The sequence below is a fragment of the Limanda limanda genome, chromosome 1, assembly GCF_963576545.1.
Source record: "Limanda limanda chromosome 1, fLimLim1.1, whole genome shotgun sequence".
Lineage (NCBI taxonomy): Eukaryota > Metazoa > Chordata > Actinopteri > Pleuronectiformes > Pleuronectidae > Limanda > Limanda limanda.
In genome coordinates, this window is record NC_083636.1 from 34,778,902 (window position 1) to 34,804,527 (window position 25,626).

General features: G+C 43.4%; 2 protein-coding genes across 2 annotated transcripts; both read left to right on the plus strand.

The window, feature by feature from the left end:
* The first annotated feature begins 5,661 nt into the window (after nt 1–5,661).
* On the plus strand, nt 5,662–11,419 carry svopb (SV2 related protein b). The gene is made up of 16 exons (XM_061075194.1): nt 5,662–5,723; nt 5,831–5,952; nt 7,095–7,180; nt 7,271–7,369; nt 7,468–7,539; nt 7,623–7,747; nt 7,830–7,893; nt 8,013–8,138; nt 8,224–8,352; nt 8,912–8,985; nt 9,372–9,448; nt 9,543–9,647; nt 10,030–10,141; nt 10,231–10,312; nt 10,396–10,485; nt 11,234–11,419. Exons 1-16 carry the CDS (start codon nt 5,662–5,664, stop codon nt 11,417–11,419), a joined length of 1,611 nt encoding a protein of 536 aa, XP_060931177.1.
* A 1,400-nt stretch (nt 11,420–12,819) lies between these two features.
* On the plus strand, nt 12,820–24,131 carry ssh1b (slingshot protein phosphatase 1b). Its single transcript, XM_061078527.1, has 15 exons — nt 12,820–12,900; nt 14,789–14,826; nt 17,371–17,471; nt 18,486–18,550; nt 18,648–18,769; nt 18,862–18,930; nt 19,356–19,421; nt 20,306–20,500; nt 20,848–20,941; nt 21,091–21,219; nt 21,389–21,435; nt 21,818–21,964; nt 22,491–22,691; nt 22,798–23,404; nt 23,526–24,131. Exons 1-15 carry the CDS (start codon nt 12,820–12,822, stop codon nt 24,129–24,131), a joined length of 2,568 nt encoding a protein of 855 aa, XP_060934510.1.
* The last annotated feature ends 1,495 nt before the right edge of the window (nt 24,132–25,626 follow it).

The window sequence follows — 25,626 nt, forward strand, 5'->3', positions numbered from 1 at the left end:
AACAACTAATGGCGATAAGTAAACTTTAGAAATGAAATACCCCTGAACTTTAAACTGTTAAATACTTAATACTGACCTAATGTGATAAACTAAGATTGTAGCAGTTATAACGACCTGAGAAACCAGAAATCTCCTCACAGAGGTGGAAGCTTGAAATGCTGATGAACAGTTCTTCTGACTGACCAACTATTCTTTGTGACACTTGCTTATGCTGTACATTTCCATCGAGGGGTAAAGAAATGAGCGGCTTCTATCCGTCACTCTGCCCTGTTGTTGCTCTGCGGGCACGGAGCACGGGACAGAGATTTAATTCCATTCAAAAGTAACATGACCTCCACTGAACACACGGCCAGTGAGAAAACAAACACTATCCTGTGAGACAATGGACAGCTCTACCAAAGAAGTGGAAGATAAGAGGTCGACTTCTCTTTGCAGCGCTGGCCTCTGATTTAACTGTGTAAGTATGTGACCTTTAAAGGAAGAGAGACTACCACGGATGAATCAAACTCTCCGAAACAAACAAGTACCATAGAACATCAAATTTTGATGCCAGGCTTCATCAGAACAGGAAAGTCTATCTGACCCGGAGACCATCACCCGAGAGGGCGCTCCATTGTCCATGTCTATCCAGTATGGTGCCGGATCCTGTTACGCCGCCACAAAGTGGCAGTTAGGCTCCTGAAAGAGATAGCGCTCCTCGTGGGCCATTGACTGACACCACGCATCGCCCGGGGCAACACACTTTAAGGGGGCTCCAGGTGTCCAGAGAAACCTGACCGTCAAACAGGCCTCCATCACACCAGCCCAGTGCCTCCTCCAGTGCTACTGTGTCACACCGACAGGCAAGACACGGTAACAGACTCATCACCCTGTTTGCAATGCATTGTTGAATGGTAAAGAATCAAATGAACAGAAAAATCTGATTAAGTGTTTGTTTAAAGCATCATTCATTTATTTCACCTCCACCTGGAGGCAGTGAAACAAGATGAAAACGACACATTCACACTTTGTCTTCACAGAAACATCTTGTTGTGAAGCTGCTAGTGAGCGATGACCTATGTCCTCAACATAAGCATTCATTTGGATTTGTGCTCCTTGTCACCAAGTCACTTTCCTTTTAGCTCAGTTTTTGGTCTTCACCGATTTATTATGGAAAATTTGGCTCTTAAGCTGCTTAATGCTTCCCTGACTGGTTCACCGGTAAGTTGCTTACGTTGTCTGTGATTTGGTGCTGCAGATTTTTGGCCAAAACCAAAACAACAAGCTGAAAAAGGCTAAAAGGGCACAGATACATATAGGAGATAATTTTCTGTGGATTTGTCACAGCAATCAATACCTTTAACATTACACATAGTAATTGGATTTGTGAAGTCAGAGTAAAAAAATGAATTGGTGCAACTTGAAAATCTACACAAATTTTGACCTGTACTGTCTAATTTTTTTATAAATAAACAAACATGTCAGAGAACTTTGAAACAGCAGTTAACTATACACACACGCCAGGTCCATGTAATTACCTCCTTGCTTTCCAAAACCATGTGAGTCATGGCTGAATCAGTCGTGTGGGACGAGCCTGATAAATCCAAACTGTTCTGAACGTCGGTCGTCAGGTGCACAACTCGGTAAAAAGGGTTTTCAGTCGGTGAGAAGTTCTCCCATAGTTCACTCTGTTCAAGTCAGCCACTGATATTTCACGAAGAATCTTTTCTTTCTCTTCTGACTCTCAGGTTTGCATCGGCCCCCTGCTTCAAACACCTGCTCGCAGCGGGCCTGGTACCACGCCTGGGACTGAGAAGCCGGGATGAGGAGGAGGAGGAGGAGGAGGAGGATGAAGAGGTCCCTGCTGCTTCCTACTGGGCTGGCCTTCCTGCATTCTGGGTAATGGTGCAGCGATGAGCTACCTGGCTCTGGCAGCACTGAGCTGGTTAAACATTCATGGAGCGCACGCAGCAAACGTTCATTTCAGTGCTTCACCTGAGTGATGAACAGCCACACTATGTGTTTAAGGACGAGTGTGTGTGTGTGTTTGTGCGTGTGTGTGTATCTGCAGGTCTGTTACACAAGGATGAGGTAACTGTATCTTCCCGGAGACCCCTCCTCACCCTCCTCCCCACAAAATTACTGCACAGGTATTCGATTACTGATCTTTGATTAGACAGATGCATTTCAAACTAATTACTAACTGCTCATTAGAGACACACACAGCGATCAGAACCAATTTCAGATTCTCAGACTGAACAAATGAATTACACGTGTACCGTCATATTATCATTTAATTACTGTGAATCCTGACAAAACCACAAATAGTATTAAAGTAATTACAGTATGAAATGATAAAATGGACTCTATTTTAATAATTTCAACACATAAATCAAAATTCATTTCACTAAATATATATGTCGTTTATATTTATTGAGCATGTCTTGCCTTTGTTTTAAACTGTACAGCACAGAAGTGAAAGAAAGTGAAGGAAGACGAGATAAAGATGGAGACCAGTAGCAAGCCTTCCAAAATTAAATGTAAATTATGCTGTATCTAGATTGGACATTACACTTTAAACATTATTCCATCCTGGTGCCTTTGTCTTATCGATTTCTTACGTTTCAATTGTGACAGTTAGGCCGAGTAACGTTGCCCTCGAATCCCATCTGTTTAAATTTTAACTGTGCTTCCTGCAGGCATCAACAAAAGGCATCTTACGTTACTGCCTGAAGATCGGCCGCAACACGCAGTGACATGAGAGAGCACTCTGGAAAAAAACATCAATTAACATAATGTAATCCATTATGCAAATAGTGAAGGATGTTCGGGATCCGCTCCATCTTTAAAGAAGCTGCTTTGAGAATGTTAAGGTGCCCAATAAAAACACAAAGACACTTGCTAAAGGTCACATCTTATTGATTTGTGGGTCACCTTAAAAAAACCTAATGGTCCCTATAAGGATCAGTGGAGTATGATCATTTGGATTCCAATGAATATATCACATATCAGCATTTATAAGTGTTCAATCATCTGAGGGACATTCGTATATATATATATATATATACTTTGCACATTGTGACACTGCCATGTTGTTCCCAATTCATCTTTTATTCTACGGGAATAGTATTTAAAATGTTAAAATACAGAGTAAATGAATTGACATTTGCTCTGTTTGAAAACACCTCTAAGTCTCATGTTTGTCATCCATCTATGAAGCACTGAATATATTTCGAACAGTTTTGCTTTAAAGATAAATACTGTTTTATAAAAGAAAAAAATATTTAAAAAAAAAAAAAACTCCCAAAATGAGAAAACATTGTAGATTATGAAAATGAATCAAAAGCTAAAATATTTTGATTCCAAAAAGGAGCATTCAAACACAAGAAGCCTTACAATGTGAGCATTAATCTTCAACATGCATTTGGTATTTGATTATTCGGACCAGACTCAGTTTTTGGAGGCTGTTGTGGCTCGAAAGAAAAAAAATCTATTTCATGACCTCACCCATGCACTTAAGATTCATATTGATAGATTAGTAATTAGAAAAGCTGAATACTTTAACTGTACGGACTCACACAGGTACACACACAAGCAAACACAAGCATACACACACACCTCAACACCTCACCATCAGATAGGAGAAGAATAACATGTCCAGTTGCAGTCTCGATTCTACACAGTGAAGGACGAGTGTCCTTGATCCACCACTTGTCCAAATAAATATTCACAGGCTCAATTAGGACCAAACAACTAAACGTTCAACTAATCCCTTATTCATGTGAGCAAACGGATTGCTGTCGCAGCGGCCGGACTCTGAAGGCCACAACAAGCTGTGAGGATATTCCTTTCCAGGGGACCGGGGACACAGCATCACAAAACCGACTGATTTAGACATTTCCACATCCAAGCGACTTTGCATGCAACTGAAATCATAACAGCTTAAATATCTGTTATCAGGAAAAGTCATAATACAAGCATCTCATCTGGCTAATATATTAGTTTTCGAGCATGAAAAAATCACCCAAATCTTACCTCTGCGTCCATGTCGCAGTTCTGTATGTAAATCTAAAAGAAGCTCTGCTCGGTCTCAGTGTGAATCTGTGTGAGTCTGTGTGAGTCTGTGTGAGTCTGTGTGAGTCTGTCCAGCCGATGTGACTGCAGAGGAAGCTGCGAGGACGAGGGACCGGACTGTAATTTCTACCTGTACTGTATTTATGGCCGTCCCATAATGCAGCAGCCTCAGCATGTCCTCACTGTGTCCCACTTTGCTTTGATTTTCAGGTCGACCTCTTTCACTCGAAAGGGCTGAGAGTCTCCAGCAGCTGTAGATACAGTTTATTGTATCATTGTTTAAGATATTCTCACTTACAGGAAACAAACTAATTCAACTGTACAAATTAAATGTATAACACACTGTAAAACAGTGGTGCAATGTAACTAAGTACATTTACTCAAGTCAATACTGTACTTGATAGTCTTTTATGTAATCATACAGAGTAGATTTTCACATTTACACACATAGTGGATTATTGTTCTTTTTACTCCTCTGACATTAATCATTGCAAATTATATTTTTTATGATTTTTTTTCCGGTATTTTGTTGTCTTCATCCGTAGCAATGTAACATTCTGATTATTTTTACTTAATCAGATGTGAATGTAAACCTTTAGTTTGTATTGTGGTATCTTGTTTTTGTTGTATTCATTATTATACCAAGGCTCAGGATCTGACTACTTTGCTCTTAGCCTGGTGAGAGTTTTTTTCGGTTGCATTCCAGGGTTTCAGTCCATTTTAGCCCAGAGACCAGAAACCTCTTTGAGAGACTCAAACAGGTCAAACAGGCTTTAGACAGGGCAGTTTTACTCTTTGAGTATCTTGGTGAATAAACACAGGTACCGCAGACATGTACGTGATAAGTTTCACCTCTGACAATAGTAATTTTTTCGTACTTTATGACCAAGTGACAGAAACCACAGGCGGTGTAAGAGCACAACCTGCTGGCGGCTGGAGGCTACAACAGATACTGAGCTGCTCAGCCTCAGAGCTGCAGACAAGCTGCAACTCTCCCTGATCAAAACCTTAATACTATTCTATCAATACTTTTATTCTTACATTATATGCAACCTGTATGTGGTCATGAGGGAACGGGGCCCTGAAAATAATAAAATTTAGCCAAACTGTTCTTAGCCTGGATTATTCTACTTGTTACATTTCCGTTTTACATTTAATTTCTCACCAAAGAAGATGTTTGTATTTAATATCTAGCTTGGTGGTTGATTTAATCACACTATTGACTCAGATTACATCTTTTATTATTTTCTCACTTTGATATTTAAAGGGATATATGTGATCTGGCTGAACTATCTATTCATTTATCTTGTTTATTTTTGTTGATACAGTTACAAAGTACTTCACACTGGAGTAAAACCAGAATAAAACTACAATAAGGTGAAATGAAAAGTGTTGTTCTTGTCTTTCACTCTCATCACTCGCTCACCGGTGGGACTCCTCCCCCTCTCACCTGGGCAGACTGCAGATCTCTTATGGGTTGATCCGGAAACCTGAAGCAGGTAGAGAGCTGGTTTGACGAGTTGAGCTGTGAGGAGGAGACTCCTCCACCTGCAGAGTGGAAACATCACACCGGTGTTTCTGTGAGTCGCTGCAGACGCCGACTCTGAAATGGACTCTTTCCATAGACCTGCTCAGATCAGCTACAGGCGCTGGAAGAATCCTGAACTGAGGTAAAACAGAGAAATGTTGTGATTTCCACTCCTCCTTTGAATGTAGATCATGATCAACTCTGACTTGTTTATTTCTGTTGCTCTCCTTCCTCTGTGTTGACTTTCAGGTGTGAGGTGGACTTCGTGGCGAACAGTGATGAGTCCCATGGAACAGAGATCGAGATCTGCACAGTGACCTCAGGCTACAGACAGTCTGCTCCCAGCTCCGCGTCTGGTCCTCACACTGAAGGTTCCTGCAACTTCACACTTTACTTATCTCTATATAATGTAAAAGCATGTGAAGTTATTCATCATGCAGCCGCCAGTGCTTTGTTGTTATTTTACTGGATTTTTGTTGGAGTAGTAACCTGTTGTTTGATTGGGTGGAGCTCTTTCATATATATATTTGTTTTAGTTTTGTACATAGTGTTCTACGTATTTTTAGTAGTTTTATATATTTTATTTTATAGTTTTGTATATAGTGTTGTACACATTTTTTGTAGTTTCGTATATTATATAGTATTTTTATATATTTTTTTATTTTTATATGGTGTTAGAAGTTTTATATATAAGGTTTTTAGTTGTTATGTATATTCGTTCATATATTTTAGAGATTTTATCTAATCTATCTTGTCTAAGGTGTAGTGATGTAAAACGTGCAATATTTCCCTATGAAATGTATTGAAATACAAGTAGAAAGTAGAACAAAATGGAAATGTGTACATTTACATACTTAAATAATGTACTTAAGGACAACATGAGGTCACTCTACACCACCTGAAATGGAGCGACGCCGGCGAGCTACTTCACGCAGCCAACTCGATCTGCGCTGTGCCAATCATGTGACAAACATCATGTGACATACATCATGTGACGTACCTCACTCTCCACAACCATTTATAATACATCATATTTAAGCCGAGAGAAGTTTCCCATCATCCCCTTTGCTCGCACTGCTGCTGCAGTATTGCTATTTGCTTCAGCCCCTCCACCACCCCAGCATCTACCTGTAGGCTCCGGGGGGGGGGGGTTACAAGTATTACTCATCACTCCCGTCATTCCTATGTAATCATGGGGGAGTGATTAAGTTAGAGCCTAGATGCAACACACCAAACCTGTTCTAATGCTGCAATAAATGCTTGAACGTGAGTCGTCTGACTGAACTCCAGTTCAACATCTCTCCTCCGAGTGGGAGTATTGATCTGAGATCTGTTGTCAGCTATAAGTCTGACGAGCTTGTGCTGGAGTCCTTTATCAGCTTGTAGCATCCTTACATCACATGACAATATTTGAGTGTGTGGATGCATTTCTGATGGAATTAGTTTCTTTGGATTCTTACGTGATGCACTTCTTCAGAGTGAACTCACAACGACCGTCTTGTCCCCTGAACAGAAACCTTCACAGTAGAAGATGCACTGGACGCCGCCGGTTTTGGGCCTTTCCAGTGGAAATTGTCGCTCATCACTGGTCTCTCGTGGGTAAGTCTGTCCTGAAACACGCGGATCGGTCGTCTCTCCCTGATTTCAATGAGCCGTCTGTCATGTAAGGCCGTGTCTCTCTGAGTGCAGATAGGAGACGCCATGGAGATGATGATCCTCAGCATCTTGGGACCACAGCTGCATTGTGAGTGGAGGCTGCCGAGCTTTAAGATGGCTCTGCTCACATCGGTAAAGTCTGTTGTGTTGGTATACCACAGCTTGTTGATATTTACGAATGCCTGATAATGCTTCATCGTTTTAACCTTTTCTCTCTCTCTCTGACTCAGGTGGTGTTTGTCGGGATGGGGATCAGTTCACCTCTCTGGGGGAATTTGTCCGACAAGTACGGCAGGAAAATTGTGAGTGATTCTCAGGTCATCACATATGATTTGTGACATTTTTGTTTTATTATCTCACGTGCTGATGTTTCTGCGGTGACCAGGGTCTGGTGCTTTGTATGTGCTTCACTCTGTACTTCGGCCTGCTGAGCGCCTTCGCTCCGATGTACGGCTGGCTCTTGGTCTTGCGCGGCCTCGTAGGCTTTGGCATCGGTGGAGCTCCTCAGTCGTGAGTTCACTGTTTCATGACGAGACGCCTCCACGATTTGTTAATGTTAAACAGCAAAGACAGATATTTGGTCTCTATCTAGGGTGACATTCTACTCAGAATTCCTCCCAGCGAAGAAGAGAGGCACCTGCATCATGCTGCTTGCGGTACTGTGGTGATTTTGTTATAAATGCAATATTTAACTGTATTCTTGTGTTGAATATTTAATCCGATTGAGTAAAACAGTTCATTAATTCCCACTTATTGATGTGTTTTTGTGAATCAGATTTTCTGGGCAGTCGGGGCTGTGTTCGAGGTCCTCTTGGCCCTGGTGATAATGCCCACCCTCGGGTGGAGGTGGCTGCTCGGCCTGTCCACCTTACCAATGGCACTCTTCCTTATTTTTTGCTATGTAAGTACTCTACCTTTACAATAGAGATCCCGAACACTAATCCAGCTGCAGTCAAACTCTCAACTGAACGTTCTGTGTCTCGCAGTGGCTGCCGGAAAGTCCTCGTTTTGACGTTTCCATTGGAAGAAGTCATAAAGCTTTGGTAACTTTAAAGTCCATCGCCAAACAGAACGGCAAGGCCATGCCTCGAGGGAAGATGGTTGCTTATAAACAGGTGAGGTGACAGATGTTTTACAGAATGTGAAGAAGATATGTCAGGTTCTTGAAGACGGTCATCTCTAACTTCTAACCTGCCCCACTCGCCCATATTCTGAATGACCTATCAAATTTTACTTTCGGAAAAAACAAGTACTATTAGCTGGGTTTACAGCAGTGACAAAACGGTTGCAATGTGTTAGAGGCCTTTCAACTCTTTCTTTTCATGAAGAGTCCATGGAGAAAAGGAATCGGATCCATCAGGCTTGGTATTAATTTATAATAAATTATTCAAGGACAGTTTGCAGTGATTGTTACTGATCGATTGATTGATTGACTTTTCATTTTACATTTTACTATTATTTTAATCAATACAGTGCAAACAAAGTCCAAACAGTCTTCACGTTATATAATGAGGGCTCAGGCAGAAGCAAATGCTTTTATACAGCTACTACATATATTCTTATCTTAAATGATCTTACTTTTAAGTTTTTTGTGTTCTTCATGCATGTGTATTTATTTGTATTTTTTTGTGTCTTTGGATAAAATTAAAAAAAGATTGAAAATAAATTTTACAGAATAACCGTGGACGGATCAAAGATCTCTTCGCTCCTCAGTACTGGAAGACGACTCTTCTCCTGTGGTTCATATGGTTAGTTTATATTACACTTCCTACTTCCTACTTGAACAAAGGAAATTATTCAATGGAGGTTTGATTAACAATCGCAAAAACAGGTATCGGCCCAGTTTAAATTATGACTTCACCTAGATAGATGTGCTTTGTATGGTTTTAAGTTTTCTGTCCTTACAGTTGTTATCTATGTCTCTACTGAAACATATATAGGCAGGTCGTATTACAGAAGCAGTGGTTGGTATCTAGGGCACCAGGTACAATAACAGTGCGATTTCCTTGTCTGTAAAACACAGTGATGGAAGCAAAAGATGCATCATGGGAGCCCATAGCGATCCAGTCATGTATTTAATTATTTAAAAACCTTTCTGAATGACACAACTGAAGTGTTGTTATTTTATCCAAAGGTTTTCAAACGCCTTCGCTTACTACGGCATAGTCCTGTTGACAACTGAGATGTTCCAGGCTGGAGATTCATGTGGAAGTAAGTGGCAGCTGCTCCAGGTCGATCTGCTTTTTTACATTTGTCTTAATCTGAGCCAAATACCAAAAATGAAAACCTCCCTCCTTCCTTATAGCGACGCAAGGGGCCAAGATCGAGCCCCGCTGTAGTCTGGAATGCAAATATTTGACATCGGAAGATTACAAAGACCTTCTATGGACGACGTTGGCTGAATTCCCAGGTGAAGTACAGTATATTTGCAATTTTTCCTGTCAGCTGTGAGGTAAAGACACGTCGTGATGCTGCGGCCGAGAGCAGCGTTAAGCTTCCTTACGTCTTTGTCATCATCCATAAATACTGTAAGAAGATCTGAGAGATCACGGAAAGTCTAATCTAATAGATTTCATAGAATAGAATTGAGGAGGCAAAATAATTTACCTGCGATGCACATGTAAAGCTGCACCACATCGATATTAAGAGATCTTAAATATTTGAGGAAACTCACATCACCAGGCCTGTAGCAAATCGAATAAATCCAAAGCAAATGTTATGTTTAAGGGAGTGACACTTCTGAAAGGTTATTTATCCTAACTGTTACTGTGTGTTTCTCTTGTTTGTTCCAGGTCTCGTGCTCGCCCTCCTGGCAGTTGAGTTTATTGGCAGGAAGAAGAGCATGGCTCTGTGTTTCTTCATGTTTTCCTTGTCCATTCTGCCTTTATATGCTTGTATCGGGAGGTAGGTTGGTTTTTGTGCCTTAATTCCTCATAAAGCAACAAAAACAATACATTAAAACACCCTCTGCCTTTCTGTTTCTGTTCGTGTAGGACGGCTCTGACAATCTTCATCTTCCTCGCCAGAGCCTTCATCTCTGGTGGATACCAAATTGTTTTTGTTTACACACCAGAAGTAGGTTTTATACCCCATTTTTTAACTTTTTAAAAATAGCTAATAAAGGCTTAACTCAAATTGTGTTGCCTCTTTTCTCTCAGGTGTTTCCTACAGAAATCCGAGCCTTAGCAATGGGGGCTTCCAGTTCCATGGCCAGGCTGGGAGCTCTCATCACTCCCTTTGTGGCACAGGTATGAGGCACAGTGCTACATATTTTGCTTTTTATCATTAAGACGTACTCATTTTCATCAAATAAAAGCTTGTTGATGTGGTAAATTCAGCTAAATAGATCCCTGTAACCTGGGTATGAATCAGAATCACATGTTTAAGCATACAGCCCTCATCTTTAGCTTCTCAGTAATTCGTCATTATATTTTTAGTTAGTTCTCTCCCCTAGGGAATGATCTCTGACCTGTTGTATTTTTTAGTAGTTCTCTCCCCTAGGGAATGATCTCTGACCTGTTAATGGATAAGCATAGAACATGGGTCTTTGTCTTTCTTTACGAGGCATGTTTTTATGGATACACCATTTCATTCACATTAAATGCTTGGACACATGCAGTTGTGTCCGGCTGAAACACGAGATTTGGGATGTTGTTTTGCCTTGGGTGGCAACCTCTCTATATAATGTGTGCTCGACTCCTGCAAAGGCGGGCTTCCACTATTGGCGTGTGGATGTCTCCGGATCTCTAGAGTCCGTCCTGACCTGTAAGACTTTTGTGTAATAAACTTTAAACTATACAAGCAAGTTTTGGGTCCGCGGAGAATTCTTCCTTCAACATCAACTTCACCATCATCGACACCTCTCGGCTGCCCAAAATAGACGATATTGACGTTGTTTATTTTTGTGATGCTGTATTCCCAATTCAGAGTTGTGCAGCTTCATCTTATAGCAGACGATCGTTCCGATTTCTCTCCTAAGTGTGTTATTGTTTTCAGATGATGCTCCGAACATCAGTGTATTTGACGCTGTCCGTGTACTGCGGCTGCTGTGTGCTGGCTGGCATCGCCTCCTTGATCCTGCCCATTGAAACGCAAGGCCGAGGTCTGCAGGAGTCCGATGTCGACCAGGAGGCCGGAGGACAGGCAGGCAACACAAGCAGTCAGGAGGAGCACCGATCCTAGACAGGGTTGACCAGGACAAACCCAAATGGAAGAGAAAGAGGATGTGTTGGTCGCCTCGGTGCCTGTTGTCTCTTCAACTGTGGGCTAAACCACTGAGCGATGATGGGTGAAGATCAGCGCGGGACAATCCCATTACAAGCAGCCGGTGATAATCGAGGGCGGACCTTCTGCCCACGTCAGGCGACCGGAAGCACATTGGTGCTCGCTGTGTTTACGCTCTCCCCCCATTCCAGGCATGAGGACAAGCAAGGGACATTTTGGGGGGGAAATGACGAACTGTGAAGGCTCTGCTTTGAGCTACACACTTTAGGATTTTGCCCTGAAGAAGCTGTAAAGTTCATTTAGTAACATTCCAATAAAAGATTATTGGTTTATATCTATTTTGTATGTATGCCTTTTGTATATTAAAGTGTGATTATGGCTGTAGATTAAGGATAAATTGATTATTGAACAAGTCTACACACATATCCAATTATTCTCTTGTTTGATTATTTGGGCGTTTTGAATAACAAGAATGTTCCAAGAATGGATTTTATGACATTTTGGACTATAGGATATAAGGCATTTTAAAAGTTTTATAGCGAAGAATAGAAAATAAGATGATATAATATAAAAAAAATAATGAAATTATTGGTGTTGGATTTGAAATAACTAATCTAATTATTTATGAGTAATTCAAATATTCAAAACTCAGGTTTTTGATCAATAGGAATTTATATTTGGCAGTTTATACAGTCATATAACATAATTAAAATAATAAAATAACTGGTGTTGAATTTGGAAATAATTCATAATAAATTATCAAAATAAAAAAATATTTACAATCCTTTGAATTGAGCTTTTGATCTTTGACGATATTAATAATGGAACAGTCTGGTGTTGCTGCGTGTTTCATAACATGAGGGTAATTTCATCAACATTTGTATTTGGGAGTTCCTAGTCTGGCCAGTCACCTTGACAACATTGGCCCAATGACAGCGCACACGCGAACTAGGCCAGCCAATCAGAGGCGGCCGCCGGAGCTGCCTGTCATGTGTGCCCCGCTTCAACCTGCGCCGTGTTGTGTTTGTGTGTCTGCGGACATGATGGAGCCCCGCACCTCCCGCAGCGACTCCCCGGCGACCCCCCGCACGTAGGGACCCGGGTGGGCCGAAGAGGAAGCACGGAGCCGGGCCGAGAGGCAGGAGCAGCCCCCCCCCAACCAGCCGGGACTCGGGATGAGGAGCAGCGGAGTCTGACTTGGCGTTTTTTCTCCCCGGTGACAGAGACACAATCCCCCCATCTCCTCTCCTCCTCCTCCTCCTCCTCCTCCTCCTCCTCCTCCTCCTCCTCCTCCTCCTCCTCCTCCTCCTCCTCCTCCTCCTCCTCCGCCTCCTCCTCCTCCTCCTCCTCCTCCGACCATGGCCCTGGTGACTCTGCAGCGCTCCCCCACTCCCAGTGCAGCATCCTCGGCCAGCACGACCACCAGCAGCGCGGGGGAGGTGAGTGGAAGAGCCGGTGTGTGTCTGCTGCTGCTGCTGCTCTTTGTGTGTCCGCGGCAGTGAGATGCATGCCCGTTGCAGGATTTCTCCTCAACAACAGTCCGCGGGTGGTGGTCGCTGGACATCGTGCGGTGGGTGGGGTGGGGGGGTGGGGGGGCTGGGGGTCGCCCGCCCTCCCTCACTCACTTCCGTCCCTGCTGAGGAACTTGATTTATTGTGTCATTGTGTTATAACAGCACCAGACTTGTATGTGGCAACTGTGGCGGCGGCGGATTTGTAAACAAAATCCTGCACTGGGGGGGGGGGGGAGGAGAGGGAGAGGGAGGAGGAGGTGGGTGAGTGTGTGTGTGTGTGTGTGGGGGGGGGGGGGGTATAAGCTGTCAGAACAAAGTGCTCATTTTGCTGCTGCACAAACATTTGCTGCTGTTTGTGTGCAGGTCTGTCCTCCTCCCTGCTGGGGTGCTGGGCTGGTTTTATGGGCAGCAGTGCAGTCTGGGTGATGGGGGGGGGGGGGGGGGGGGGGGGGAGAGACTTTAAAGGTCCAGGGTGTGAGATTGGGGGGGAAAGTGATCTATGGGCAAGAAGGGAGTCAAATATTGTTTCGTCTAAAATTTGTCAGAATTGCTGTTTTCTTTAATGGGCCCTTTCATATTTAAATACTTTACATCGGGTGGCAGCCATGTTGTTTTTAACAGTAGCCCAGACTGGACAAACTAAACACCTTTTGAGTTTTTATGACAACTGAAGGCCACCGCGGGTTCTCTCTCGTGTTTGTTATTCAGCTGCAACGTGCCACTTCACCTCTAGATGTCACTAAATTCTACATGCTGAAACTTTAAAAAGGGAAATGCCATAACTCGCGATATAACGATAGTATCGTGACACTTTCTGCGTTTATTGGTATATTGCAAGATAATCATATAACAATACGTTGTGATATCTGTCTCACTGAAGAAGAAAATGCCACTAAAGAGGTAAAGTGCAGAGTTTGTGTAGCTATTTCAGAGACGCAAAGAGCAAAGAGCGAGCAAAGTACAAAAAGTACATTAAGTTTTAAGGTAGTGCCTCTGTCAAAAGTCCAAAACTATACATATGTAAATAAACAAATAAGTAATAATATTGCCAGCATTTCTATAATCTACAATTATAACGATTTTCTGCCCTATCGATATTTTGTCCAGCCTATATTTATGAACTTGCAGAAACAATATAAAAAGACACGTAGGATGCTGCAGATGCCACCAACCAGAACCACATTAAACAATCTTATGTATGAGCCGTAATCTAATATTTAAACACAGCATTAAAACAAAGTCGTCACAGCACCAGAGTCTTTGCTCCAGTTTCTAGTTTTTAGGAAAGTGGATAAAGTGCTTGTAAGTCGGCTGAATGAGCCGAGGCACAAAAACAAGTGGTGACAATCGTCTTTCTGTTGATAAGTGATTTTCATTTTTAAATATCGGTTTCCTCTCACTGTTCCGCAAGAGTCAGCAGCCAGGATGAATAACTGGTGTGATGTGTTATTTTCCTGAACTTGAAGGTGTCCTCATGAGTCAGCTGACAGCTCCATGGGACTTTTCATATATGAGATCACAGCACTGACCAGGAAGGGACCAGCAGATGGCGCTGGAACACCGTATTCCAATTTACTCATAATCACTGATTGGCTCAACTGTACCAACTCATTTAAAGGATTAAACAACAACTACAGAAGCAGAGTGCCGTAGTTACTGTACAGGACACAACAATTCTCCTGTTTGTCATGTCTGCAGCCACAAACACTAGATTCACAGAGAGAGTTGTTTTCAGCTCAGGAGTCAAATGTAAAATCTTTTACTTTTGAGTAACACTCAGTTTTTAAACTGTCTGCCTTGTTTTTGTCTTTCAGGACTTTGGAAGTGACGATGACCGGAAAACTAATCAGAGGTGAGATCTCTCTCTTTTAAAAAGTTAAACAACTATTTAAAAAAAACAACATTTTGCTGCAACGAAAAGCTGGAATCAAACACCTAGTATCCAGATTAATTTGTTTGTTATTGTTGAGTTGTTTTATGACTTTAGCTGCTTTTACACTTACCCTCCTCCATGGTCAGTGTGTCTGACTTCCATATTAAACTGCCAGGGACCTAAACTAGAATAAAATAAAATAATTTCTTATTTAAGAACATTTCAAGGTCATAAAATGTGTTTTTCTGATTTATAAAGAGAAACATGACACTTTTTGTGGCTTCTGCATTGAAAATCTGTGTCAATCACTGAAAATAATTATTTTTAAAACAATTTCCATTTTCAACTGACATCAACTAGAGGTTTTGTGGAAGCTCCTCATCAGCACTTGTCTTTCGAACAGTCTATATTCAGTCTGTCTTCTCTCACGGCTCTGAGTGTCTCACTGTGACGGAGGACAAACTGGCTGGAAGTGCTGTTGATTAACGCGACTGAGTTAACAGTCACATCAACGGAGATCACGTAAACAGTTGTCCCTTCTCGGTCACAAAGCTTTTCTTTAATCAGCACAACGTCACAGAAGCAATAGTTTGTGTCAGCAAAGCTCCGGCACAGAGTCTGTCATTGTGCCCGGTGCCCAGTGCCTGTGTGTGTGTCTGTGTGTGTGGGTGTGTCTGTCTGTGTGTGTGTATAGGTCCGTCACAGTTGAAACAGTCGTGTCATGCTTTGTCTGACTCAGTGGGCGACATGTTTCTGCGGCTCAGTGATCCATCAGTGTTACAGATTCTGCACGTCAAAACTTTCAGCCTGACGCCAGGGCAGCGTCTTCCACCGCCCCCCCGCACCTGCGTGAATGATGCTATTGTGGCCGAGCTTGGCGGAGGGAGCGCTGCCTGTGAGGAGGAGACAGGGAGGAGACACAACGGCACGGATGAGGAGAATCGAGCACCGGGGCTGGTGGGAGTAGGGAGGGGAAGGAGGACGTGCTGGGACCCAGACCATGAGGAGACACACATGCTGCCAGAGGAGGCTGCAGCCGTGTGTGCAGGTTTAGAAGATGGAACTGGAAATAGGTTCATATTGGAAAAGTTAGTGTTTTATCAGGAAATAGTAGAACAAGCGTCAGGATGCACCTAGTGGTGAAACCGTCACAGAAAGCCATGTTGACCGTGCTGCCCGACTTTGTGGAGAAAGCTGCTCTGACTCGGAGGGAGATCTGTCGCATGTAAGTTTTCATGGCGGCACAAACACATGAGGACATAGTGGACACTTTGTTGAGCTAGTCGTACTTAGTGGGAGTACGTGAAGACTGGTATTTCATTTAACAGATCAAATGTTCACGTTTAAAGGACAGGAGATGATTTTATAAACGCACTGGCTCTATTTTAAAGCTTTAATCTGGGTCATAAATGAGAGGATTTTACTTTCTTGTTAAGTACATTTTTTGTACGTCAATCTTTGTTGGTAATTAACCTCGCTGTCACAGTCGTCTGCATGAATTTGAAAAGGAACAGTGACACCAGCAGAGGAGCTAAAACAAAAGGCCTTGTGATGATCCCACTCAGTCATACCAGGCTTTGTGTGTGTGTGTGTGTGTGTGTGTGGTGGCTAGGAAAGTGGAATGAGACTGTGGTTAAACAAAGCTGCGCCCTGTCCCGTGTGAGGAGAGACACTGAAGCTCTCCTCCTGCTCACTGCGGCTCTCACAGTGTCTCATGACCCGGGAGTCCTGCATCCAAAAGAGACTGGACAGGAGAGACAGGTTTTAAAGCCACAGAACTGGATCAGGACGGACAAGGCTCCTGTCCTTCTTGTGCCCACTGACTGCATATACACCTACAGTGTCCTGACTGTTCCTGTGTTTCTCTTCTTTATGTGATTCCATTTCTAATTTGGCCCCAATGACAAATCTACAACCTTAATGGAGATTCTTTGAGACACACAGACACACAACCAAAAACCTCCAGACCAAAGTCATTTAGAGGGACGAGACCAGAGTCAGTCTTTACAGTTACAAATCATGATCGTGGTGGCAGCTGATCGTGGAACATGATTAGGGATTGTGGATCATAATAGTGGTGGTGGACCGTGATGATGGATTTGTGGATAGTGATGGTGGATTGTGGTGGCATCTGATTGTGGTTTCTTTACTCTTGTTGAGGGTTTAGGGCAGAGAATGTCACATCTTGTTAAGCCCTAAGAGACAAATTGTGATTCTTGAATATGGGCTATACAGATCAAATTTGATGTGATTTTACAAATACTAACACTATGCTCTGAGGAGTCAACAAGGCCTGTGATGTAAAGCACAACATTCATGTGTGGGTGAATGAAAGTGTTTCATGAGTAGATGTTGTTTTGTGACAATCATCTATAACAGATCTTGTGGGATTCCTTCTAAGTCAGTTTGATTTTTCAGGACTTGAATCTGGACGTTTCCTCCTCGATTATTGCAGGTCACTCATCCCCCAAAGTTCACTGTTCCTGAAGCCTTCACTTTATGTCCCACTCCTTTTTGTTTCAGCCTCAGTGAGAGTTTCTTCATGGTCAAGGGAGCCGCCCTCTTCCTCCAGCAGGGCGGCACTGCACAAGGACCAGAGACCCCGAGCCACCACAAACATGCAGGTAGGAACCGACACAAACGACTGAACAGAGAAGCTTTTCTCTTCTTCTGTTTGAGCTGCTGTGGCGACTCTTTCCCTCTGTGGGTTTTGTGTTTATTCTCAACCGTTACCGAGCTGGGTGTGACTCGCCGTTAACACCGGGGACGCCCAAAAAAGATTTAAACAAAGAACAAGCCAGTTTGCTGAAAGCTATTTCAAATGAATAGACAGTTACTGTTAACAAGCTCCTGCTGAACAATGCTGAAGTCGTCCTCCAGCTCTCAGTGGCTGATGGTGTGTGTTGTCTAAATTACTGCAGGTATATGTGTGTGTTTTTCTTCTGCCCAAGCTTTACACAATCCCACCGCTGCTCTTTGTCTGCACATCAAAGTGACATCAAAATTTGTCATAGTCATTCTCAGTCTAAAAATAAACTCAACGCTCAGTACAGTCTTTTTAAATTCGTTTTTTTAAATAATTCAAGGTCCTTATCTGACGTCCTTGTTGAGTCTGAAGTCTTGATTCAGACTGTACACGACTCAGGTGACTAACACACATGATAACCAGCAGGTTGTCAGGTTTAGATTGGTCTTCATTGAGAGAAAACTGCAAATATTTGCTTATGGACAGTGAAAGAGGATGACTGGTCAGTTTGTAGCAAATTATGCTGTTTGCGGAGACACATGTCCAATGTCACTGTGTTTGTGTGTTTGTGTGTGTGTGTGTGTGTGTGTGTGTGTGTGTGTGTGTGTGTGTGTGTGTGTGTGTGTGTGTGTCTGCACGAGCAAGCGAGCGAGGGAGATTCTGAGAGAGGGGACGTCAGCTGGGTCGTGGGGTCCTTTTGTCCTTTTGTCATAAAGCCCAGACATTGTTATTGAGTGTGTATGTTATTATGTCTGTATTGTGAGTTTGGATATTAGTGTCTTTCAGATTATCATTATAAAACACTTCTATCAGACCACGTCAGAAAAAACAACTGTAATAATCTGCATCTTCTTCTATTTTAATCATCTGTCTCAAAATGCTTCACTTTCAGGTGATTTACCTCAGCACCTGCAGGTCATGTTTAAGATCCTCCGCTCTGAGGATCGCATTAAACTGGTTTGTATAATTCTCACTCTTCATTTCTCCTGGCTCGGGACCTATCTTGACGACAGCAGTAAACACGATATTCTTATTTTTCCTTTTGTTTCCCCAGGCAGTGCGGTTAGAGAGCGGCTGGTCGGACCGGGTGCGCTACATGGTCGTCATCTACACCAACGGTCATCAAGATACAGAGGAGAACATCGTCCTGGGAATGGACTTCACGGAGAAGGACAAGTAAATAATCTCCCAGCAGCCTCACATCTACACACAGTACCCTTCACACCGATTAGTATGTTTTTAAATGACGTGTCCTTTCTGACCCTCAGTAAGAACTGCTCCATTGGGATGGTGCTGCCACTGTGGAGTGATACCAACATACATTTAGATGGAGATGGGTGAGTTTCATTTTCTCCTTTTCACGAAAGATGGAATAATTAATGATTGAATCAGCCGTCCAAGTGTAGCTACAGAACTACTTTAATAATGATATTTTATTTATATAGCACCCCTCACACATATAAATAACACAAAAACAATTAAGAACAGTGAAGTGAAAGCTGGTTTAAGGGTCTCAAGCTGGTTTTGCTGCCCCCCAGTGTCAGGGGGGTGAACTACCCTCATTTTCCTGTTCCTGCTGACCTGGTAACATTGTCCCTGTGTCTGTGTGCTGGAGGAATGTTCCACTGGTTCACGGCCTGAATAGTCCCATGAAACGAGCCCCGTCCAGTCCATGTTTACACCCCATCATCACAGCTCATCTCTACCCGGACTCAAACTAATCTTCCTCCTCCTCCTCTTCCTCTTCTTCCTTCTCCTCCAGAGGTTTCAGCGTGAACACAGCGGGGCGCTCACATGTCTTCAAGCCTGTGTCGGTGCAGGCAATGTGGTGAGCAAACTGTTTTTGTTTACATGGGATTACTGCGGCGTGTGTGTGGTGTGTTGATTGAGACTTTTACATTAAGTAAATAGAAACAAGTTTTAGTCCATGTGCACCAACCACAGGACATGTTGTTATCTGGTGCCACAGTTAGTTGTGATATAAATCACACCATAGTAAACATTCCTTGACTTGTACAACTTTTAAAATATGTCATCCTCTTGAAAAATATGAAGCTTAGAAATATGGTATAAATCAGATGTCATCATTTAGTTGTGACATTATGAATATGTAAACTGAAGAACCCTCCATCACTGGACACTGGTCTCCCTTCTAGAGTGTGAAGTTGGTTTATCCCGTAGACATTTAATTTGCAGTTTAATGGAACCAAAGAAAATAAATCCATACATTTCATTGTTCTGTCTCCTTAAATCTCTATTGTACTTCAAAGTTTTTGCCATTTATTCACACACTGGGCGGCTGTGGTTGAGGGGTAGAGTGGTTGTCCTCCAGCCTGAAGGTCGGCAGTTCGATCCCCAGTCTGACCCATCTGCATACCGAAGTGTCCTTGGGCAAGCTGCTGAACCCTGAATGGCCCCCCAAAGAATAACAATGTGCTGCAAATAGATGCACTGTATGAATGTGTGTGTGAATGGGTGAATGTAAAACTGTACTGTAAAGCGCTTTGAGTGGTCATCAAGACTAGAAAAGCGCTATATAAATACAAAACCATTTACCAAAAAACATTTATTTGTTCAGAGATCTCCTATTGTAGCAGCATGCCACCTGCTGGTCACTCAGCAGAATCACAAATAAACAAGTCTGCCTTCTGTCTTTCTGCTCCTGTCACATTACTTGTGGTCTTCAAGCCTTTTTGCTGTGTGTTGCCACAGGTCTGCCCTGCAGGTCCTGCACAAAGCGTGCGAGGTGTCGCGCCGGCTCAACTACTTCCCAGGGGGCATTGCCCTCACGTGGATGGCCTTCTATGAGAGCTGCATCACCTCGGAGCAGAGCTGCGTCAACGAGTGGAACACCATGACCGACCTGGAGACCACCCGGCCCGACTCCCCCACCATGTTTGACGACCGGTGAGAAGCTTCAGGCTGCATCTCACACCAGTTCTAGTTGCAGTACACCTACACTTAAATATTATAATAGTATTGGTCTATATCCTATAGATACACTCTACCAGTTATTAGCCACTCTGAGCTGTCAATCACGCTCTTTTTATTACATCATTAACTAATTCAAAAATGACCACTAATATAGAGCATGTGGGGTTTTCAGCCAGCCACCAGGGGGCGACCATGATGACTTGGCTTCACTATGGGGGAGTTTTAATGTTGTTCATCTTTATATGAAGTCTATGGTCTGGCTTGTGTATGTTGTTTTCAGCTGAACAAACATATTGATCTATTGATTTTTTTCTGTACAGGCCGACGGAGCGAGAGAGAACAGAGTGCCTCATTAAAGCCAAGCTACGCAACCTCATGATGTTTCAGGACCTGGAGAACATCACGTCCAAGGAGGCATGTGTCCAACTAACGCCTCATCTGTGTGCATTTGTTCTAGATCTGTCTATATAATCCCGTAAAGCTGTATTCTAGTATTTGACTGAATATGGGAAATACATCATTAAACAAATAGTTATTTTAACTTGTTTGTTTCTCAACATCAGATCCGTAACGAGCTGGAGCAGCACATGAGCTGTAACCTGAAGGAATACAAGGAGTTCATAGACAACGAGATGCTCCTGATCCTGGGTCAGATGGACAAGGCCACACTCATCTTGGACCATGTGTACTTGGTGAGAGTTTTTATATCACACGTCTACATTATATTCTTCATTTTCCCCACATGCTGATACTTAAATACACAATGTGGTTCTTTTTTTCTCAATAAAATACAGTTAAATTAGTTAAATAAATAAACCACTAATTATCAAATTGAAATTGTTCATATCTTTACCTTCGTAGGGCTCAGAGTGGAACGCTTCAAACCTTGAAGAGCTACGTGACTGCGGGTGAGCTGATAAACATATATAATATTTCCCTTATTAAATATTACAGGGTTTATTCTGACACTGGATTCAATAAATCATATCAATGCATATTTTTAGTATAATTTTTAGTATTTTATATTTTTTAGTTGCTAATATCTGTAAAAATATACTGTTAGATTTACTTTAGTTGAGTCTTGCTGACGTATTGATTTATTTTATATTACAATTGATAGTTTGTTATTGTGGAATAATCCAACCTCCTAGTTCAAAAAGCAAAATGCACTCTATTTATGAGGTAAAATAAAGTGTGCTGGTTCATGAGTGAATGGTTTGAATGTGTACAACAAGAGAATAGAATCTGGTCCCTGCATTGAGAGTTAACGTTCCTTCATTTCCCCTGCAGAGTGGGCTACATCCTGAACGTGACCAGAGAGATTGACAACTTCTTCCCCGGGATGTTCGCATATCACAACGTGCGTGTGTACGACGAGGACGCCACCGACCTGCTGGCCCACTGGAACGACACCTACAACTTCATCCTCAAAGCCAAGTGAGGCGCTGCACATAAAACATAAACCAGTGAGCTGAGTGGAGGGTGAAATGATCCAGATATATGGACTGTAACAGCCTGGTGTTATGGCCTATGCTGATGATAGACTGTAACTGTGCTCCTACAGCACTGTGGTATTATTAGATGGAGATTTTAGACTTTTTTTATGAGCTGTCACAGTTCGACTCTCTCACATCATTCATTATCCAGGACCAGAACCAGGGTATGGTCATACAGGACACATTTTTTCTTGTCTCCAAATACATCACACAACTGTGAGTCGCTCCAGTAATAGAGAGAGATTAAATGGTGCAGTCGGACTGGTTGCTATGCAACTGTCTAACCATGCTCACCTGATGTAAAAAAGAAGATGTTTGTAATGTGAAGCTTTAAAACAGCACAATCCTAAAAATCCCGACATCCTATTGATCTAATAATAGTGTGTCATAGTTTCTGATCCATGCTTCTCTGTCCTAACATCATCAACTTAATCACCAAATAATGAGATTTCCTTCCTGTTCAATAGGAAGAATAACTCCAAGTGTCTGGTGCACTGTAAGATGGGCGTGAGCCGGTCGGCCTCGACAGTTATTGCCTACGCAATGAAAGAATACGGCTGGTCTCTGGAGAAAGCCTACAACATGGTGAAGCAGAAGCGGAGCATAGCCCAGCCCAACGCCGGCTTCATGAGACAGCTGGCAGAGTACGAGGGAATCCTGGACGCCAGGTGAGAAGGTTCACAGGTTTCACTGAGGATTGCTCAAGTCATGGTGGGGGTGGTACACACTCACACAAGCTTCACATGTAAACCAAAGTTGACTTGTCCTTCACAGCAAACATCGTCACAACAAGCTGTGGAGGCCGGGAACAGGGGAGGAGGGATCGGAGGATTTACAAGCGTCTGGTGGAGGAGGAGAGGAAGCCTGGGGGGGCTGTGGGGCGTCTCCCTGCAGGGCTGGGGGTCTGGAGATGGAGCCCCTCGACTCTCTCAACTATAATTACTATTTCAGACGTTTGTCAGACTCTGCGTTAGACAGTGAGCCCTCCACCCCAGTACGGGGCCCCCCCCTGCTGGGTATGGAGAGGGTCTTCATCGAGATTGAAGACGTGGAGAGAGACGCCCTACTGGAGGACGAGGGTTTCCCCATGGCCCATCTAGCTCTGCCGGGCACGGCAGCGCAGACTTGTGGACGCCTGGACCCCCTGGAGGAGATGAGACAAAGACTTGAGTTCAGTACTTTGGAAGAGGAGGACGAGGAAGAGGCGAAGAAAGAGGAGGCTGAAATGGCGGCCTTGGCTCAAACCCCTGGAGGTTCAGATGGGAGGAGGGCGGGGGAGGAGGGTGAGAAGACGGAGGAGAGACGGTTGGGTCTCGCCAACCTCAACACCAACAACAGCAACCGGCTAGCGGCCAAACGCAGCTGCCCTGCAGCTTTCGATGTGAGTTGAGATTGATTTCTGTTTATCTGCATATCTTAAAAATACATGACTGTTAACATTTGAAATATTCTGCATGTCACTGACCATATACTGCATTCTCCTCCAATTTTACTCCTTGCAGGACAGTGCGAGCACAGGAAACCCTTTAAAGGTGAAGCCCTCCTATCAGTCCTGTAAAGACTGCTTGCGTCTGCCACAAGGGCGGCGCTGTGACCGTCCAGTAGGAGGCCGTTCCCACCGCCTCTACTCCTCCCGCCACTACAATGTGCCCTCTATATACATAGATCCGCCAGGGACCAACTTTTCTTCCACTCCAATTCTGCAGTCTCTGACGGCCCCTGCAGTCGCCCCCCCTGACGTGATCCAGCCCTGTGCTCACCTCTACCGCTGCACCACCTGCGTCCCCGGCGTCCCACCAGCACATCGCCTGAAACTGGTGTCACCCATGAGCTGCGAGGAGGCAGAGGACATGGACCAACCAACTGCGGTAAACGTGGATGTGCAGCTCAGGGAGGGTTCAGGGACGGTCAGTGCTGCTACTGCTGAAGGTTTAAAACTCCAACCTGGTGATGCAGCCGAGCTCCAGCAGCAGGCTCTGGCTCAGCTGCAAATGCCAGGACTGGGGATCGAGTTCGGTCTGGAACTGATGCGACAGAGGGCGGAGCAGCTTGAAAAACTGCCAAGCTTGGGGATGGAGGCCCAGCTCCCGGTGGGCCCCCTGCCTTAAAGCAGGAGCTGGAGGAGGAACACTGCCTCCACCGGGTACACTATGATGGCTGAGAGCCTTTAGATGACTGCCGCTGTGGTGTGGTACCAGAAACGAAGCCTGAGTCTGACCTGTCCCGTCAGGTCCTGGCCTCAAGCAGCTCTCTGTGCTTTTGCGTCTGCTGGCATGAAGATGGAGATGAGGCTGGTTGTTTTCACCGTCACACCATTAAACGCTTGAACGCTTCTGGCTTCATACTGGGACTGAAGACTTCTCTCGCGTCCCTCGGAGTTGCTGCCATTTTAACCATCAACACGCAGGTTTAGTGGTGGTTTGTAAGATCTACTCGTTTCCTTTGAGACTCCTCAGAGAGCTGTCGTTAACACTCTGATGTTGATGGAAAGAAAAATACCTGGAGTAACCTGCTTCTGTCGGTGTCCTGTGTATTTTATCAATCCACCTCATCGAGAGTATCGAGAGGCGCTCGATGAATGTTGATCCTGTTTGATTCCAGGCAGTATGTCCTCATGTCACCACGGATAAACGGAATCCCTGTTCAACTTCACTTCTGTTTCTCTTGCCGCAGCTGCTTTCGTTTCACGTGGAAGCTTAATCATTTTTTATAAAAGGATGTGAGCGGATGTGAGCATTTGAAAAGCATCGTACCTCGGACCACGGATATCTGTCGGACTAGTTTTGGTCAAAGACTTTTGTTTCGGCTCAGTGGCTGGTTCACCCCCCACCTTCCATTCATGTTAATGTAATTAAGTCCTTAAAGTGCTCAGTTTAGCCACGCATGACTTTGCAGTATTACAAAGCATATCCTCAATGTGCTTAAGCAGAAAAACACATTTAAAATCATCTTTCATTCTCACCAGGGTTTTGAAATACATGTACTGAAAAACATATTTCAACATCCAGGCATCAAGAAACAATGATACGCTTAAATATCACTCACTCTTATTCAGGTCATTTCTGATGTAACTAAAGCCATATCATGTTACCAGGTTCAGTTTTCACCTAATTATTCTCTGGGAAACCATCAAAAAAAAAATCTCTCAATCTTAAAGAAAGTGAAAGAAACATTCCTGAATCGTCCGGATCGGTGCCAACATTTTAAGGGGAACTATTTCGGCCCAAGTTTTATGGAAATTCGTTTGGTAGTCGAACAATATATAATAAACATAAGAGAAGCTAAGCACAGTTTCCTTTGACCAGTGAACCATCTGGCTCTTATGTCATAGGCTCACCCAGTAAACCTTTTGGTTACATGTTGAAAAACCTTTCGCTGAACCCACAATTATTTGCAAGGCACAATGATCACATATAGATTTTACACTCGAGCACAACTCTAGTATCCATTCACACAGCGCACAGGCGTAGTTCAGATGCATATCTACATTTAGTCAGAATTAATTTCAAAGCACTAAGTCACAAAAAATAATCAGAAATGAAAAATACACCTGCTCCAAAGACGTATTTAGTTTCTCAGCTTGCAGTCTGTAGCCCATTACTG

Excerpts from the sequence above, each read along its gene's own strand:
- ssh1b (XM_061078527.1), top strand. The coding sequence starts at position 12,820 with ATGGCCCTGGTGACTCTGCAGCGCTCCCCCACTCCCAGTGCAGCATCC. Across the intron at positions 12,901-14,788 it reads CCACCAGCAGCGCGGGGGAG|GACTTTGGAAGTGACGATGA; the intron begins GTGAGTGGAAGA and ends TTTGTCTTTCAG. Across the intron at positions 20,942-21,090 it reads AGAACATCACGTCCAAGGAG|ATCCGTAACGAGCTGGAGCA; the intron begins GCATGTGTCCAA and ends TCTCAACATCAG.
- svopb (XM_061075194.1), top strand. The coding sequence starts at position 5,662 with ATGGACTCTTTCCATAGACCTGCTCAGATCAGCTACAGGCGCTGGAAG. Across the intron at positions 7,370-7,467 it reads AGATGGCTCTGCTCACATCG|GTGGTGTTTGTCGGGATGGG; the intron begins GTAAAGTCTGTT and ends TCTCTGACTCAG. Across the intron at positions 8,353-8,911 it reads AGATGGTTGCTTATAAACAG|AATAACCGTGGACGGATCAA; the intron begins GTGAGGTGACAG and ends TAAATTTTACAG.